The sequence below is a fragment of the Phaethon aethereus genome, assembly GCF_964289735.1.
Source record: "Phaethon aethereus genome assembly, chromosome: 15".
In the NCBI taxonomy this organism is placed as follows: Eukaryota; Metazoa; Chordata; class Aves; order Phaethontiformes; family Phaethontidae; genus Phaethon; species Phaethon aethereus.
Genome location: NC_138591.1, coordinates 17,250,318 through 17,267,699, shown reverse-complemented (window position 1 = coordinate 17,267,699; position 17,382 = coordinate 17,250,318). Strand labels below are relative to the sequence as shown.

Below are 17,382 nucleotides of genomic sequence, written 5' to 3'. Positions count from 1 at the left end.
ATGCCAACAACCCTCCGGCGCTGCCTGGCCTGTGGTCCCCCTCGCCCAGGTGCGGCGGCCGCCAGAGCTGAGCGATGGATTCCTTCTGCTTCGTCTGCTTCCAGAAAGAGGAGCTGCAGCCCCTGCACCTGCACAGGTCAGTGCCGCGGCGCCCGGCCGGGCGGCACGCCGCTGGTGGGGACACGCCACGAGCCCATGAGGGGCATGGGAGCATGGCACCGAGCCGGGCTGGGAAAGATGCCTGGCACGAGAGCTGCCTGCTTCGGCCGTGCCGAAGTTTCCCTTGGAGCACCCTCCTGGCTGGAGGAGACCGGGGCCCGATGCTGTGCCGTGCCGGGGAGAGGCTGCGTGCACAGCAGCGTGTGCGCATCCGGCACGTGCTTCCCCGGCAGCAGTTCTCCGGGGCACGGGGGGGGCGTCCCGTGCCGTGCCGTGCCCAGTGGTGCCGGTGTGCCCGTGGGAGCGGGGCTGTTGGCAGTGGTGTGCGAACCCACAGTGTCCCGGAGCCATCCCGCCCGCTCCTGCTCACCCGAATGGGGCCCCTGGCCCCTGGACTGTGCTCCCAGGGTCTTGCTGGGGGGGGTCAGGTGGGCCAGGGCAGTTGGGGGGTCCCCAAGAAGGGCCACGAGGCTCCCCAAGGCCTGGCCCTCTTGGCAGCGGAACCAGTGCTCGCCTTCCCCCCCTCCCGAAAGCTCCTCTCCCATCCGTGCCGCTGAGCGGCAGCCAAGGCGAATGTGCCGGTGCCGGAATTAGCCAGGCAGCCGGCAGGGATGCGAGGTGTGAATGCTGGCACGCGTCGTGCCCAACTGCTCCTCCGTGGCACCGAGCCGCTGCCGGCTCCCATCCCATGCTGCCATCCCCGGGGGCAAAGCTCCTGCCCCACTGCAGCCGAGAGCCCCCCACAAGCACTGGCTGCCCGCGGCGAGGTCCAGGGGGGCAACGAGCGGTGCCGGGCTGGCAGCCAGGCAGGGCCGTTGGCCGGGCTGTGGGCGCGTGCCAGTCCAGGCAGTCTGTCCTTCCTGCTGGCGTGCAGGAAGCTGTAGGATTTGTTTTGGTGTAAATCACGTTTTTTGCAGCCTCCATTCCCGTGTGTCGCTGCCCACGAGTGCGGCGCTGGCTGGGAAGGCACCGGAGGGCCGGGGGGGCGGGGGACCAGGGGCCTCGGGTGTGGGCGCTGCTGGCTGGAGAGGGGCGCGGAGCTGCCCCGGGGCTCCCGTCTTGCAGCCCGACCCGGGCTTGGAGCCGACCGGCTGCATCCAGCCTGCGCTGGGCCACAGGTGGCACGAGTTTGGCGTTCTCAGCTAGGGAGGGGAGTGCCCGCAGTGGCAGTGTGGTGGCCCGAGGTCCTGCGTGGTGGCCGCAGGGGGGGTGGCGAGGGATGGACCCATGGCTTGTTCCCAGAGACCTCTCCCCATCCTGCCCTGCTTCAAAGGGGGCTGTGCTGGGCGGGGGCACTCCCCATCCCCGAATGCCCCCCCTCAGTTGTCACCAGCCTGTCCCCGACAGCCTTTCCCTGGGCCTGCCTCCAGCCCGTGGGGACAGGGCTGTCATCGCCTGCCACCGCCGGCACAGCAGCTACCGGGGTGGGCTCCCCCCCGGGCTCCGGCTGGGGGGTGCTGCCAGACGGACCCACCAGCTGCGCCCGCTCCGCCACCGACCCACCACCTGGCCCTGGACCTGTCACCCTGAGCCGGAGGGAGCGCGTGGGCCCACGCACGTGGGTGCCGGAGGCAGCGTGCCGGTCCCCGCAGCCTCGCTAGATGGTGCCAGGAGAACGGGCTGCGAGCACAGGCGGCCGGTGGGGCTTGCGGTGCTGGACAGTGCCAGGCTGGCCGGGGTGCCGGGGGTGCCGGAGAAGGCCCCGTGGCTCTCCCCGTGCCCCCAGTTCAGTCCCGCTTTCTGCTTTGGCCCCGGCTGGTGATGGGATGGGAAATGCTGCAAGCGGGACCTGTGGGCACAGCCGTGCCGCAGCCCCAGGCAGTGATTCAGCCGGCGTCTGCGGCTTCAGACCCGGATGGGGGCTGGGAGTGGGACAGTGCTGTGACCCCACTACACCCCAAATCCCACCTCCCCCATGTAAAAGACCCGCTCTGCTTCTTTTCGGAAGAAACCTATTCCAAAGAAAGCCGTTCTATTTCTTTTCAATCCAGTAACTGAATAGTCATCATTACACTCCAGAGTCAACACCATGTCCAAGCTCCCTGCAAGTGGCTGCAGGCCGACCGTGCTGCAGGTCCTGACCCAGCCCGTGCCGGGGGACCGGCACGCAGGACGCTGTGCCCCCACCCGGCTGGCTGGGGTCCCTCCCGTGCCCCGCCGGAGCTCGGGATGGCGCCTGGGGGTTGCGGGAGGGGAGGCAGCACCCCGCTGGCCGCCGGGCAGCGGCTCGGCGTGTCCCCGGCACGCAGCCGAGCTGCAGATTACGCCCCGCGGCACCTGGGCTGCGTCTCCTCCCTGACCTTGAGAGCAGCCGCTGGGAATCTCGTCCCAGCAGCCGCGGCAGGGGATGGCGGCACCGCCGCTCGGGGGACCGCGAGGTGGGGGGCACTTAACCCCCACCCCAGCGCCGCGGGAACCAGCTCCCACCGGCCCCCTTTCCCTTGGAAGCCCCCCTGGCTGGGCGCTGTCTCCGGGGGCCGAGAGGAGCCCCCCAACATGGGTTGTGCTGGCGACGCGGAGGGGAGCCGGGCGAGCAGCCCTGGCCGCACGGGACGGCCGGCGGGCAGCGAAGGTCGCGCCGGTGCCTGCGCCGACCGGCGAGGCTGGCCTAACCGCGGGGGCGGGGGCAGGAGGTTTCGGGGCTCGGTGGATGCTACGGGGCAGGGGGAAGCATCCAAAAGTAGCTGGGAGACACCGCTGGCAGCTCCCCGGGCTGAGCGCGTCCCCTCCGCTGGCACTGCGGCTCCCGGCATGCTCCGCTCCCGCGGCGCCCTCCCTCCTTCCCCTCCCTGCTTGCTCCTTCCCAGCATCCCTGCCAGCATCTTCAGGCAGGTTTTAGCTCATGGCACCGGGCGTGACCGGCTGTGGGCGGCCGTGGCACCCTGACCCACGTGCTACGTGGCCCCTTGGCTCCCACTCTGCCGGGGGACACCAAGCGACGGCAAAGGGACGGGTGACCTTCTCGCTGAACTTGGAGGAGACTGGGCTTGCTAGAAATATTTGGGGCTTTTCAGGTCATTTCCCCGCTGCCCGCCCTGTCCGAGCGCATCCTTTTCCAGGCAGAAATCCCGGGGGCGTTCGTGGTCCCTTGGGGAGCCGCTGGGCTCGTTGCATGGTTTGGGATCAAGTTAGGTGATAAACATGTTTGATTCGGCTCCTTTCATCTTGCTGATCTTAATTAGCTATTAATATTCTCTAAGTGCTTTGAAGACCACGAGCTCGATGCAGACACGAGCTGGTGCTATCGGTGTTACTTTTATTCAATCTGTGCGTGACCCACGTGCCGGCGATGTGCCGGTCTGCAGCCTGCCAGATGCAAAACAAGCTGCCGAGCCCCGCGGAGCCCCACAGAGCCCTGCCGAGCCCCACGGAGCCCTGCTGAGCCCCCCCCGAGCCCCACGGAGCCCTGCTGCAGCCCGGTGGGTCCTTCCCCGATAGCTCAGCCTCACGTACCTGGGGCACGACACAACCCCGTACTCCAACACTGGGGCGGTGACACCGGGAGCCGAGCCGCGAGCGGGGCGTGCGACGCAGTCCCGGCGGCCCCCCGCGGTCCCCGTGCAGGCTCCTCGGGCACCGGCGCCTCGCGCCTGACCTAGAAACAGCCCCGAGCTATAAATAGGGTGAGCCGAAGGAGAGCTCGGAGGCGCAGCTTGAAACGCCGTGAGCAGGAGGCTGCGGGAGCCGGGGAGCCGCAGACGTGGGACGGCGTGGCAAGGGCAGGCGGGGGACACGGGGACACGAGTGCCTTGTGCGGGTGCCGTGGGAAGGGACGGGGCTGGACCCACTCTGACCCGGCGGCCGATGGAGCGGGGAGCGTGAGGAAGGCTGCGGTGGCCTTTACCAGCCCGTGTCCTGCTTACGTGGCTGCACAGGGAGCACCCCAGCTCTGCCCCATCTCCCACACCGTGCCCGTTCCCGGTGCCTTCGCCCCTAGGATGCTCTCCTGCCCTGTGCCACCCCTCTCCCAGCCCCACAACGGCTGGTCTGAGCACCCATCCAGCCTGCCCTGGCTTGCTGGGTCACTGGGCGCCGGTGACGCAGGGGACGGCGTTTCTCCTCTCATGCCACGTGTCCCGGTGGGGATTGTCCGTACAGGGACCAGCGAGCGGAGCGGGGATCGAGGGGACCGGCAAGCGCTGGTGCGCCGCAGCCGCCTCTCCCGCTGCCCGGAGCCGAGGCTGTCCGTGCCCTGGGTGGCTGCCGGGCGGGAGGAGGGTGGCAATGCCACAGCAGGGCCTGGCACCAAATTAAAGAGGGCACTTCAAAGCAGTCCCTTGCACGGCCCACACGCTGCGTGGGAACAACCCGCCGTCACCCTTCGGAGCGTGGGGCACGGCTGTGGGTCAGCTGAAAGTGGCATCGCGGGAGCGGAGGGACCTGGTGCCCATCTAAGAGCCCAAGGAAGCCCCAAAGCGGATCGTGGCCCGTCTGAAAATGTCCCTGCTCAGCCCCGGCGAGCGCAGGCGGGAATCCGGGAAGGCTTGGATGTGCCCAGGGATGCTGCGAGGAGGAGCGCGGTGCCAACCCCTCGCCTTCCGCCGGGAGAGCCGCCACCGTCCCCTGGGCCGGAGGTGGCCGGGCTCTGGCATCGCTCGCTGGAACGCGTTGCCAAAGTTTTAACGAGGCTGAAAGCCCGCGTCCGCCTCGGCCGGCTTTCCCGGGCCGCGCCGTTCGCCGGTGGGCGCGGGGCAGCCGCGTGCCCCGCACGTGTTGAGCGGCGTCGCCTCGGAGGGGCATCGCCCACGCGGAGGGAGAAGAAACACCGAGTCTTGGGGTGGCTCCGGGAGAGCGGGGCACGGGGAGCGTGCCGGGGGGTGCCGGCCGGCCGGCGGGGAACCCGTGCCTTCCAGGCTTGGCCTGGCAGAGTCCTTCTCGCTGCACGCGAGCACGAGTGGGCTGGGGCGGGGTGGGGGAGCCCGGAGCCCTGCCTGGGTAAGGGCAGAGGTGCCCGTCCCTGCCTCTGCTCGCCAGCACACCCCACCCGTGGGGCGGCTGCTCCGGGCTGAGCCCCGCGGGCCGCTCGGGGCTCCGGAGGCCCGCGGGGAACGGGGGGGGGGGGCAAACCCACCCGCGACCCCCGCGTGGGGCCGTGCCCGCGGGCCGGAGGGTGCCGGTGCTGGCGGCGGGGGGGCTGGGCGGGGCCGGGGGCGGGGCGGCGCCGCGCTCCGCTCCGTTCCCCCGGTGGCGGCGGCGGCGGGGCCGCGGCGGGAGCCCGGCGGGGCGGGAGGCTCCTCTCCCGCCGAGGACGGGGCGCGGCGGCTCGCCCCACCGGTAAGGGGGCGGCGGTGGGGTGGGGAGGGGAGGGGGCGCGGGGCGGCTGGGGGGGGCGCCGCCCGCCCGCTCGCTCGCTCGCTCGCTCGCTCCGGTAACCGGCCCCGCGCCTTTGTGGCGGGGCCGCCCTTTGTCTGCCCGCAAGGCTGGGTCCCCGCCAGCCAAAACAACCACCGCGGCGCGGCCGGGGCTCCGGGGTGATTTGGGGGGGGGCTCCCGCCGCTCCCCCGCAGAGCCGGGGCGGGGGGGTCAGCGGGCGGTGCGGGTGCTGCGGGGCCGCGCCGGGAGGGAGTCGGTGCCGGAGCGGGGCTGGAGCCGGGGGCCGGGGCGGCGGCGGGGGGGGCCTGTGCCCGGCGCTTGTTCCCTTTCGAGGGGAGAAAGGGGGTCCCGGTGAATTTTGGGGGTTCTGGGGGGAAGCGCTGGAAGGATGCGATGAGATGGAAGCGGCCGGGGGCAGGGGACGGCGAGCGGGCGAGGGGCGGCCTCGGGGGCAGCTCCGGCCATCTCCCCCCGCGCCTCCCCGCGCCGCCAGCGCGGTGCGGGCACAGGAGCCGGCCTCCAGCCCGTGCCAGCCTCTCGCCAGCTGCGGCTCGGAAAGGGGGAGCGTGACCCACTTTCCTCCAGGTCCGGCTTTGCTGGCGCGGTGGCCACGGGCAGACGACGCCAGCCGGGAGTCCCGCCACAGCTCGGGGACGGGTGAGCGGCACGAGGGGCCGGAGCGGTTCGGTCTCGGCACCCCTCGGCGCTGGATCTGGCGTTGGGGTGTCGCCTGCTGGGAGGCGAAGCCTCGGAGCCCGGTGCCTGCGTGCCGAGCCCCTGACCCGGCCTGGCTCTCGGCGTGACCGTGGCATGGTGGGTGTTGCCGCACCCGGCCCGGGATGCTGCGGGAGGAGGCAGCCGGGGGCGAGGGAGCGAAGGCGAGGCAGGGGAGCGGCCGGAGCATCCCCCTCGGTGGGAGCCGGGGCCGAGGCGGGGGCCACCGGGGTGATGCTGGGGCCACAGCAGCCCCACCGCGGGTAAAGGCCGCAAAGCCCCTTGGAGCAGAGGTAGGGCTGGTTTTCGCGGCAGGGTGACGCGCCCCGCTGCCCCCAAGAGCGAGAGGGGCCGAGGGGCCGGCTGGCCCTGCCCACGGGGACCGGGCGGGCGACGGGCAGGTGCCGCTCGGGGCGTTTGTCTTTGCAGATCCCAAACGTGCGATGCTGCCGGCGCTGGTTGGAAGAGTTTTGGGAGGGAGATGATGACAGGCTGATGAAACCAATCAAACAATGAAGTAATCATAAATCCCCGGTGCTGGCGGCGAGGCGCGGCGAAGGCGGGATGAGCTGGAGGCTGGAGTAGCTGAGGTCCTAATGAAGCCATCCCGCTCGTCAGGAAAAATCCCGGGAGGCCGAAGCGCTGAAAGGCGGCCAAGGTCCTGCCGTCGGAGGCCGGTGGACGGAGACGGCACGGTGCACATGAGGGCAGGGAAATATCCTGCTGGCGGCTCCGGGAGAGCAGTGCGGAGGGCGCGGAGGTCATGGAGGATGGCGGTGGGAGGGGAGAGCGGTGGCTCCCCGGGGAGCGGCAGTCACCCATCCCTTGGGAGGACGGCGAGGGCTGCCGGAGAAGAGAGCCCAGGCACTGCTTTATCTGCTCTTCCCAAATTTTTCTTGCGGAGGCTGTCTGCGAAACCTGAATCGTGGGACCAAAGGCTGAAGAAGCTTGTCACGGGCTCATGGCTGGGATGGGAGATGGTTCCTGCGGCGGGGGATGCACCGGATGGGTGTGACGGGGCCTGACCCTGCCCCGCAGCTGAGACGTCCCCACCGGGAGAGCAGCTCGTGTCTGCTGGGAGCCCGCGCGTGTCCGGGTGTTTCTCGGCTTTTCCGAAGCTGACCCTGGTGCCGGGCTGTCTGCTCTGGTCTGGGCAAGGAGCCGGTGTGAGACACTCCAGATAACTGGAAATTCTGTGCAGAGAAGCGTCCCAAACTGGGAGCGCTGGGAGGTCACCGTCGCTACGGGTGCTTCGGTGGAGCTTTGGTGTTGGTTTCAGGCTTGCGGTGCAAGCGGCACTCGAGCGTTTCCCGGCGTCTTCCCACCACCATGGAGCAGGCAAGAGGCGAGGGGACATGGAGATGTGCCCCATCCACGGCCTCTGTGGGGATGGCCGCTCCTCCTGGGGTGCGGGGTGCTGGCAGAGGGGCTGTTCCCAAAATGTGGCCCGCCTGCAGCCGCTGGCCAGTTTCCCCGTGCCGAGCGTGACCAGCTGCCTCCGGGACACGCTCGGCTTGACTTGAGCGGCTTTGGTCGGCCCCGGGGCGGCGCGTGGGCGAAGGGACCCTCTCCCTGCCCACGGTTCGCTGCTCTTGGGTGGGGTGGGAGGCAGCGGCTGGCGTGGGCAGAGGCCAGCGCTGCCTGCAGGCAGCCCCCTTGCCCGACCGGAGGATGTTCGGACGCGGCGGGTACCCGTGGCCCTGAGCCCCCGCGAGACGCCTGCTCCCCTCTCCGTGGCCGCAGACACGTCGTCCTCGTTAGGCGAAGGTGCCTTTGCGAGCCCTCCCTGGGCGCCGGCGTGCCGCTGCCGCCAGGAAGCGCAGCTAATAACGCCTCGCACCGGTGCGCTGGTCCCAGCGGCATGGTGGAGATGAGAGGGTGTCCCCGGAATGGGGTCAGGCAGGAACGGAGCCGGCGGAGGCTGGAGCCCCGGGCTGGGGGGCTGGTGGTGTTACCCGCTAATAACTAATGCCAATTACGCCGTAATTCAGGAGCACGCTGCTGTCGTCGTGAGCGTGGCAGCAGCCGGAGGGTTTGGGGACAGGGAGAATCAAAGCTCTGCAGGATACGTGCGGTGTGGCCGGGGCATCCACGGGGGCAGAGCTGCGGATGTTCGCACCGGCCCCGCTGCCGGGCATTTTTCATTTCTCCCCGCTCCACAGAGAAACCTGGGTCTTGTAGAGACCTTAGCCCTGCCTTGCGTGGTTTTTCACTTCGTCTTCCCAGTTCCTTGCCCCAGAGCAGGAGTCCTGGCCCCTCGCCAGGCTTCCAGCATGCCGCCTGGCCGCAGAGACCCCCGCGTCAGGCCTGAAACCCTTTTCCTTTGATCCCACTCAATAACCGGGTTATTTCCTGACCTGTCAGTCTCTGATCTGGCCGGAGGGGTTTTTTCCCCCCTTCTTAATTTCCAAGCAGCCGCGGAGCAGCCTCCTCTGCCGGGTGCCTGGGGCAGCTCTCCTGGGTGGCCTCTGCTCCTCTCAATGAGCTCTTAATGAGTTTGCAATTACTTATTGGCAGAGCCGATGCGCCCAGGGCTGGGCGCGCAGGGGAACGGGATGCAGAGCAGGATGCGGAGCAGGGGAAAGGATCCCCTTGCAGGGAGCGGTGTCAGGCCGGGAGCGGGTTGGCGGTGCCGGCCCTGGTGCCCGGTGGGATGCCGGGCTCCGGACTCGGGATGCCATCCTCCTGGGAGCTGCTCCGCAGCGTTGGGGATGGAGCCGGGGAGGTCTGGCGAGATGAGCGGCAGCTGCCGATGGGAAACGAGTGGCTGCCTATAAATACCTGCCAGGGAGCAAGGAAGAGGTGGGTGGATTATCCTCCTCACTCAATGAGATAAATGGTTCTGAAGCTTAAACACAGAACAATTTTAGTCTGAATAGTAGGAGAAATGGTTCAGGACGCGGAGATGACGGCATGAACTGCCTGCGGTGAGCGGCGGGGTCCCGGTGCCGCTTGGCAGCATCTTCGCTGCCCCTTTGCCGTTGCCCACGGTCTCGTGCCGCGGGGGCCTTCGCCAGGACTCAGCCGGGATGCGCATCGTTCCTCCCCGCTTTTCAAAGCTCCTTCTTTCAAGAACCCCCAAAACAACCGAGCCGGGGGACCGTGCACTGGGAGGGAGGTTTTGGCTTCCTTCGGGCACGGCACGGGCTCCTCTCCGGTGGAGGCGGGAGAGGAGCTGGTGTGCTGGGAAGAGGCCCCGCTTCTGCTCTGGTTTGACCTCATCTGGCACGCGGCTGCGCGGGCGGTTGCGTCGGCATGGCTGGCGTGGGCACAGAAGGCAGCCAAGGACGCGGGACCTTGACCCAGGCTGTGCCAGGCCGGCGGCATCTCTTGCTGCATTGGCACCGTCCCCTCCGTGGCCCGCCGTCCCCCCGTCCCTCGCCGTCCCCGTGAGCGTGCAGAACCAGCTGGAAACGAGCCCCCGCTCCCTCTCCCCGCTGCTGCCTCGCGTTGCTGCTTACATCAAAACCGACATGTTTTCAAAAGCCTTTTCAATTTTTAATGAAAACTTCTGCGTTGACGCTCTTTTTGGCCTCGGCGCGCTGGTACGTTTTGGCCGCCGTCGCTGTTCGGTTTTCCCTGGGATCGACGGTGGCTCTGCGCTCCCGTTGGCCCTGACAGAGCGGGGCGCGTCGCCCGTTTCTGATGGGCGTTTCTGGGCTGCAGGTCGGGAAGGAGCTGCCTGGAAAACCCAAGAGAAAAAGGAAACAGCCCTTGACTTGGAGAGCTCTTTTAAGCAGCCGTCTTGTCCTTCACCTCCTCTCTCCCGTCCCACCGGCAGGTTTTTTTCCCAAACCCCAACTTTGCCGACTTGAATAATTGCGTTTCAACACCGGTTAATTAAGAGACATTGACGAGCGTGATTGTAAATTCAAGTGTAGACAGAATTCTTCTTGCAGGATGCTGGGAGCTGGTTTTAGTCATGCATCCATCGAGCTGCTGCGCTGATCCACCTCCACCTCCGGCACCCAGACGCTGAAATGGTGCTCCTCTTCCAGGAGGCCAATAAAACACTATGGAGATGAGCCGCTTTGGAGATCTTATGAGTCAAGCCGTTACATTTTTGGAACATCATGATGTTGAAGTTCCTTTTCTATTTTTTGCCCAACTTCCCAGGAGGAAAAAAAAAAAAAAAAAAAAATTAAGAAGCTGAGCTTCGCCTTGGGATGAGAGGCAGCGCCGCGGTGGAAAGGAAGGAGAGGCTGGAGGTCAGGCTCAAGCCTTGTTGGGAAAGGGCTGGGAGGATCCTCGTGCGCTGGGCAGGATTCTGACCCCGGGGTGCTGCGGGTGCTTCGTGGGGGGCCGGGTACCGTTTGAGGTGGCTGTCACAGCCCCTGCGTGGCCGTGGCACGGGGCTCAGCCCGTGGGCATTGCCCGGGCTCCCTCCCATGGCGGGGCGGTTCGCGTGTGCCTTCCGGCACGGCCGCTCTCAGCCTCTGTCTTTGGCAGCCGTGGGCTCGCCGCCCGCGAAACACCCATTCGGGTGTTTCGCGGGCGGCGAGCCCACGGCTGCAGCCGCCAAACGCCCACGCCGCGTCCCTGGCCGCCCGCACTCCCGGCTCTGTCCCGACACCAATCGGACCCCCCAGTGCCGCTGGTCCCGGAGGCAAACGGGATTCATTTTGAGTGTGGGGGTTTTTTTTTTCTCCCCCCGGTGAGACGCCGCATTAAAAATCTAAATATAAACCAGCGCCCGCTCGGCTGCTGTCCCATGATTTTTGTCAATCTGCTACAAAATAAAAAGCGGCCGGATTTATCTGCCGAGGTACCCACCGGCCCTGGGGTGCCCGTGGCTCGGCTCGGGGGCTCGGCTCGGTTGTGCGTGCGTGTCGGCCGGGCACTGGGTTCGCGCTCTCGGGGGGTGATGGAGGGCGATGCAGCGCCCTGAAGACACCGGAGGAGATCTCGGGGTGGATTCGCTGGCGTGGCGGGTGAGTCCAAGCTCGGCTCTTGTTGCGGGGCTGGCCAGGGCGAGGAAAAACTGCCGCTGGTTTGTCGGGGGCGAGGAACATTCGTGCTGTCGCCCATGCGTCGCTGGCCGGGCTCTGCACCAGGGTGTCCGGCACCCTGGCAGGGGAACGCCGAGAGTCGGTGCCGATGGGTGGTCAGAGGAACATGGCCGAGTGATTCGCTGCAGAGCCACTGTGTCCCGCTCGGTGCCGGCGGCACGGCCCCGGCCCCGCTCCAGAGCGTCGCTGGCTCGCAGGCAGGCCTGGCTCTGGAGGGGTCTTTGGTGCTCCGCGGGAGGGTGGAGGGGACAGGGCCGGCTCTGGTGTCCCCACTGGGGACCGTGGCAGCAGTGGGGAGCCCCAAAGGGCCTCAGCTCCCATCCTGCGCAGTGGCTGCGAGCACGCCGGGGCCGAGGAAATGCGTGCGTGTATGCGCGTGTCCATGCCCCAGCACGGCTGCAGCTTTGTGGAGGCTGGAGCACCCTCTCCAGAGCCATCGGGTTGGTGGCCCCTGGGGGGGACAAAGGGGTGGCACCCAGTGGGTGCTGCTCAGCACCCCCCCGAGCAGCCCGGTGCCCCCTTTGCAAGGTGCCGTGGCTCCCAGCCCCGGGGAGGGGATGGGACAGGGCGCGGTGGCTTCGCAGCACCCACTGAGAGCAGTGACGCGCCTCTGCCTTGCAGCGCAGCCATGAGCGCGGGTTCGATTGAGCAAGAGCCGTCGCGCAAGCTGGCCTGCTGTGGGGTGCCCCTCATCACCGAGGACATGCAGTCCCTGGCCATCCGCACCCTCTCGGGCACCGACATCAGCAAGCACTACGACCTCATCCGCGAGCTTGGCAAGGGCACCTACGGCAAGGTGGACCTGGTGTCCCACAAAAGCACAGGTGAGGGGAGCGGGGGGGGGGGGGGTGAGGGGGGGGCGAGGGACGCGGCCGCGCTGGGAGCAAGGTGCCCGGCATGTCCCAACCGTGCCCTGGGCTCATCCCCATCCCCTGCCTACCGCAGGCACCAAGATGGCCCTGAAGTTCGTCAACAAGAGCAAGACGAAGTTGAAGAACTTCCTGCGGGAGTTCAGCATCACCAACACGCTCTCCTCCAGCCCCTTCATCATCAAGGTCTTCGACGTGGTCTTCGAGACTGAGGACTGCTACGTCTTCGCTCAGGAGTATGCCCCCGGCGGGGACCTCTTCGACATCATCCCGCCGCAGGTGGGAGACCCCATGGGAGCCTTGTTTGGGGTGTGGGGGCTCAGTATCTCCAGGGTGCTGAGCAAAGCTGCCGCTGTGCTTCGGTGGCCACGTGGGAGGGGGCCCCATGTGCAGGGACCGGGCATCCCTGTACGGGTCCTACAAGCACCTACAAGCAAGTCTGGGACCCGTCACCCATCTCCTGGGGTGGCCTAAGGCCCATCACCTGTCCCTAGAGTGGTCTGGGACTCACCAACCTTCCCCTGGGGAGCCTGAGACCCATCACCCATCCTTAGGATGATCTGGAACTCCTCACCCATCCCTAGGGTGGCCTGGAACCCATCACCCATCCCTAGGGTGGCCTTGGATCCATCACCCATCCCTAGGGTGGCCTTGGATCCATCACCCATCCCTAGGGTGGCCTTGGATCCATCACCCATCCCCTGGAAGTCCTGAGACCCATCACCCGTCCCTAGGGTGGCCCAGGACCCACACCTGTCTCCCTGCCGCAGAGACCGCCCCAGATAAAAGCAGCCCTGACCGTGCTGGATGTGTAGCGACATACCAATATGGGGGTCCCTGAGCTGGGTGGGATCACCACGGGGTTCGGTGGCGGGTGGCTGACGCCGTGTCCCCGCGCCCGCAGGTGGGGCTCCCCGAGGAGCTGGTGAAGCGCTGCGTGCAGCAGCTGGGCCTGGCCCTTGACTACATGCACAGCAAGAGCCTGGTGCACCGGGACATCAAACCGGAGAACGTCCTGCTCTTCGACCGCGACTGCCGCCGCGTCAAACTGGCCGACTTCGGCATGACCCGCAAGGTGGGCTGCCGGGTCAAGCGCATCAGCGGCACCATCCCCTACACGGCGCCCGAGGTCTGCCAAGCCGGCCGGGCGGAGGGCTTCGCCGTGGACACCAGCATTGACGTCTGGGCTTTCGGGGTGCTGATCTTCTGCGTCCTCACCGGTAACTTCCCCTGGGAGGCGGCGGCAGCTTCCGACGCCTTTTTCGAGGAGTTTGTGCGGTGGCAGAAGGGGCGGCTGGGGGGGCTGCCCTCGCAGTGGCGGCGCTTCACAGACAGTGCCCTGCGCATGTTCCAGCGCCTGCTGGCCCTCGACCCCGAGAAGCGCTGCCCCGTCAAGGAGGTCTTCTACTTCATCAAGTGCGACCTGATGGCCGAGGTGCGGCGCCGACCCTCCTACCGCTCCCGCAAGCACGCCGGGGACAAGCTCCCTGCCGGTCCCCACCGCCACGAGGCGGCCGGCTCCTGCACCCCCGCCCCGCTCAAGAGGACAGTCCTGACTGAAGGGAGCGGACCCCGCGGCTCCGAGCCGAGCGCGGCCCCCCCGGGGACGGCGAGCAGGACAGACGGACGGCAGGACAAAGGCAAAGGGCAGATGGTCCTGGCCACAGCAATAGAGATCTGCGTCTGACGGCGCCGGGGTGGCACGTGGCGGCCGCCCGTCCCATCCCCTCGCCCCGGGGACGGGGATGGAGGATGTTGCTCGTGGTGGTGGCACGAGCCGGGACCAGGCTCTGGGTCTCCCCAAAGCAAAAAAAGAAAAGAAAAGACGAAGAGGAAAAGGACAAAACTGGTTGCGCTCTGTAGCGCCGAGGATGCTGATCCCCGCCGCCCGGCCTGGGTGAGGCCGGCGGCGGGAGCCCGGCCGAGGGCACCGCTCGCTGCCGGGGAGGACATCGGTGCCCCGGCTCCTGCCACGGCCGCGCTGCCCCCTCCAAGGCTGGCACGGGGAGGGGTCTCCCAATACAGGGAGAAAGAGCCAGGGGGCTGTGTGGGTGGGGGCCGCCTCCCAGGGGTGGGGGCCACCTCCCGGGGTGGGGGTGTCCGGGGCAGCCAGCGCCCACTGGCTCTCCCCCAGCCCATGCTCGGCCCCCGGCCGCGGCGAGGGAAGGCCCATGACCCCGCACTGTGGAGGAGGCCTTTGGGGAGGTTTGGGTGGGTGGTGGTTTTCCCCCTTCCACTGGTCCCTGCCCCACTGGTGGGGACTGGGAGGGAATGGGGCGGTGGGTGCCAGGTCGGTGATGGGGAGCTGGGGTGTCACCGGCAGCCCGGGACCCCCGTCAGTCCTGGCTGCCTCCCTGCCGCAGGAGGTGCTGGCAGCCATCGATGTAGCAAGTGTCCCTGTCTGTGTGTCGTCGTGCGTCCCGGCCGCAGCCGCTGGCAGCCCCTGTCCCCCCTGCCCTGCCCAGACCCCTGCCGGAGGGACCCGTCCCCTTCCAGCCGGCGGCCGCGGTGCTGGCCATCCGGCAGGTCGGACGCTCGGGGTCGGGCTGGCCCTGCGGTGGTGGCGTCCCCTTGTCCCCTCTGCAGACATTTTGTACCCAGGGACTGGAAGAGGTGGCGGTGGTGCATCTCCAGGCTGGTCTGCACAACCTGGGGAGCAGGGGAGGGGGCTTCCAGTGGCATCCCGCGGGTCCGCATGGTTCCCTGTGCTGTCCCCATCACCCCTCCTTGCTGCCACCCCTTCCCCAAAGCCCGGTTCCTCTCCCCTGGGGCCGGCGGGGAGAAGACAGCGGGACAAATCCCCCCCCGGGCTGGCTGCAGTGAGGCAGGGTGGTGGTGGCAGGAGCCGCTGGCAGGCCGGTGGCCCCTTAGTGACAAGGTCATGGGGCGATGGGGGGGTGACAACTCCCCTGCTGGTTTCGGGCACCCAGGGCAGCAGGGGGGTCACACTGCTGCCAGGGCGGGGAGGCCGGGGGGCACCCCAAGGTGGCAGCACCCAAGCCCCGGCACAGTTCGGGCTTCCCTCCCATCGGGTGGGTGCCATGGGGACCCCGTCCCTTCCGGCCCCCCAATTCCCGCACAAAGGGCTATAAACGCTACTCAGCAGCAGCAGCAGTTTACACAGCAGGCGGGCGCCCGGCCGGACCCCCCGCCACCGCCGCTGCCCCCGTCCCCGCGGCACCCGCCCCTGCCCGCCGCCCGCCCACGGCGCCAGGGCCGAGGGCCGGTTTTAGAAGTAGCATTGCCCCGATGTAGAGACGCTAGGCGCCGTTTTTTCTCCTTTTTGCCTTAGGTCCCTCAATGTCCTCGATCTTTCGTGCAATAATGTAGATAAGGGATCCCGGCTGCCCCCGGGGGGGCTCGGCTGTACCTCCCCAGGCAGTCTGTCCCGCGGCGGGGTGCCCGGGTGTGATTTCTGTTCCCGTCGAGGTCGCTGTGTCGGTAGGTTGTCAGGTTTTTATTTCCAATTCCCTCGGCTGTCAGGTTTCGGACCTTCTTCCCATAGGAGAGGCTGTAGTGTCACAGACGTTACCTCAGTTTGTCACTGTTGAAAAGGATTAAAAAAAAAAAAAACAAAAAAACCACACACACACAAAGCAACTAAAACGGTAAAAAATGACAAAATACATAGATATAAAAGCAACAAAAAAATTCTCAATGGTGGTGAAGACTTCTTTTTTTTAAATAAACCAAACGTGATGCTGCTTGTGCAGCCGCGGGCAGGCGGAGGGTACTGCCTGCCTTTGCCCCGCCGTGGCCTCGGGGCTCGCTGTCCCCCCGCTTTCACCCTGTCCCCCCACACCCAGCTGCCGTGGCCACCCCAGGGCAGGAGGAGAGCGGGGAGCAGCACAGCGGGGCCGTGGGGCAAGGTGGCAGCACCCATGGGTGTTGGGGAGAGGACCCAGCCACCCTCGGTGCAGCCCCCTCCAAACAGGCAGGGCTGCTTGATGCCAAATGCATTCCAGCCACATCCGCAGGCTAATTTCAATTTCCTGGTAATTATGCAAATGAATGTGGATTTAATTAAGGGCAGATTTCATTAAAGTCTTCTTGGGGAAATGAGAACAGGGTGGGGGAGAGCGAGGAGGAGGCGGCGGCGGCGGCAGGGAAGGAGAGATGAAGGCGGCACCTGACCTGGAAGATAAATGGCTACGGGGGCTGCCGAGGGACAGGATCCCTGGGGAGCGGGGTCCTGCCTGCTCCCCGCCATGGGACCCCCGTGGCCCAGAGGTGGGGGGCTGCATGGGGCAGCGCCCGGGATGGACCCTGGGAAGGTGCGGCAGCGGCCCCTCCAGCCCCGCGCCGGGGACGAGGGCAGTAGCCAGCGAGCCCTGTTCCTCCGCCGACTTCAGCAGCGGCGGCTTTCATCTCCTTTCCCTTCCCATCAGGGCAGGGAAAGCGTTTCTTTGACACATGATTTATTCTTTCCCCCCTCCTTCTCCTTCCCCCAGCTAAAAATACAGATTTGGCCACACCAAAAAGTCTAGGAAATCAATGTCATTGTCACCAGGCGCTGGCTGGAGGGACCCTCCCCTCTGCGATCGCAGACGAAAAGGGAAACGCTGCCATTTGACGTCTTTGAAATGAACCACTTGGGTTGCTTTCAGCTGAACCGTCTTTAACTCAAAGTGAAACGGCTAATTTTATCCCAGCAAGGTCAGGGATGCTGAGCGCCCGTCAGCGCCGGGAGGAGGAGGGGCTGCTGGTCTCCAGGTGAAATCTTCGGACCCAAAAAACTTGGCAAAAGCGGCGGCTCGGCAAAGCCATCGCCTGCCCGTCTCCCCTCCGAGTTTGCTCCCGGGTTTGGCCGGGCAGGCGGCTGCCGACCTTGGGCAGTCCCCGAGGGGCTCCCAAAAAAAATAACTACTAGATTTGTGCAGATCAGGGTGCCGGGCGTGAATGCGGTGTCGGCACTGGATGGGTGCGGCGGGTCCGGCCCCACCAGCGTCCCGTAAAACCAGATCCTGTCCGAGCTGCGGGGTGGGAAGGCCGGGAGGGTCCGGCCGCGATAGCCAGCCTCCCATTTCATCCAGCCCTTGATTGCCAGAGCTGAATTTTGCCCAATTTTGCTTAGAGATGCTAAGCGAGCCACTGCAGCCCCAGCTGAAACCCTGGAGGTTAAGAGCAAAAACAACCGCGGATGATCCGCTCGTTCGGAGCGCAAGTGATCGGTGCAAAAAAATACAAACCCCCCCACACCACCCCAAACAAGCCCTTTGAGAGGAAATATTTTGCCACCGAGATGCCGCTTCAGCTCCCCGATTGAGGAGGGGCTGCAGGATGAGGCCTGCCACAGGCGTTCCGGTGCATCCTGAGCC

At 66.8% G+C, this 17,382-nt stretch overlaps 1 protein-coding gene across 2 annotated transcripts; it reads left to right on the top strand.

Moving 5' to 3' along the window:
- Positions 1-14,138, top strand: SBK1 (SH3 domain binding kinase 1; the record flags this gene model as incomplete). Of its 2 annotated transcripts, none has more annotated exons than XM_082006640.1 (4): positions 1-136; positions 11,822-12,019; positions 12,141-12,343; positions 12,969-14,138. In XM_082006640.1, the coding sequence occupies 4 exons, from the start codon at positions 1-3 to the stop codon at positions 13,749-13,751; spliced, it is 1,320 nt and encodes a 439-aa protein (XP_081862766.1). In that variant the 3' UTR covers positions 13,752-14,138. The 2 variants fall into 2 exon arrangements, with proteins under 2 accessions (XP_081862766.1, XP_081862767.1); XM_082006641.1 differs by having other exon boundaries at positions 75-136; positions 11,817-12,019.
- Positions 14,139-17,382: the final 3,244 nt, after the last annotated feature.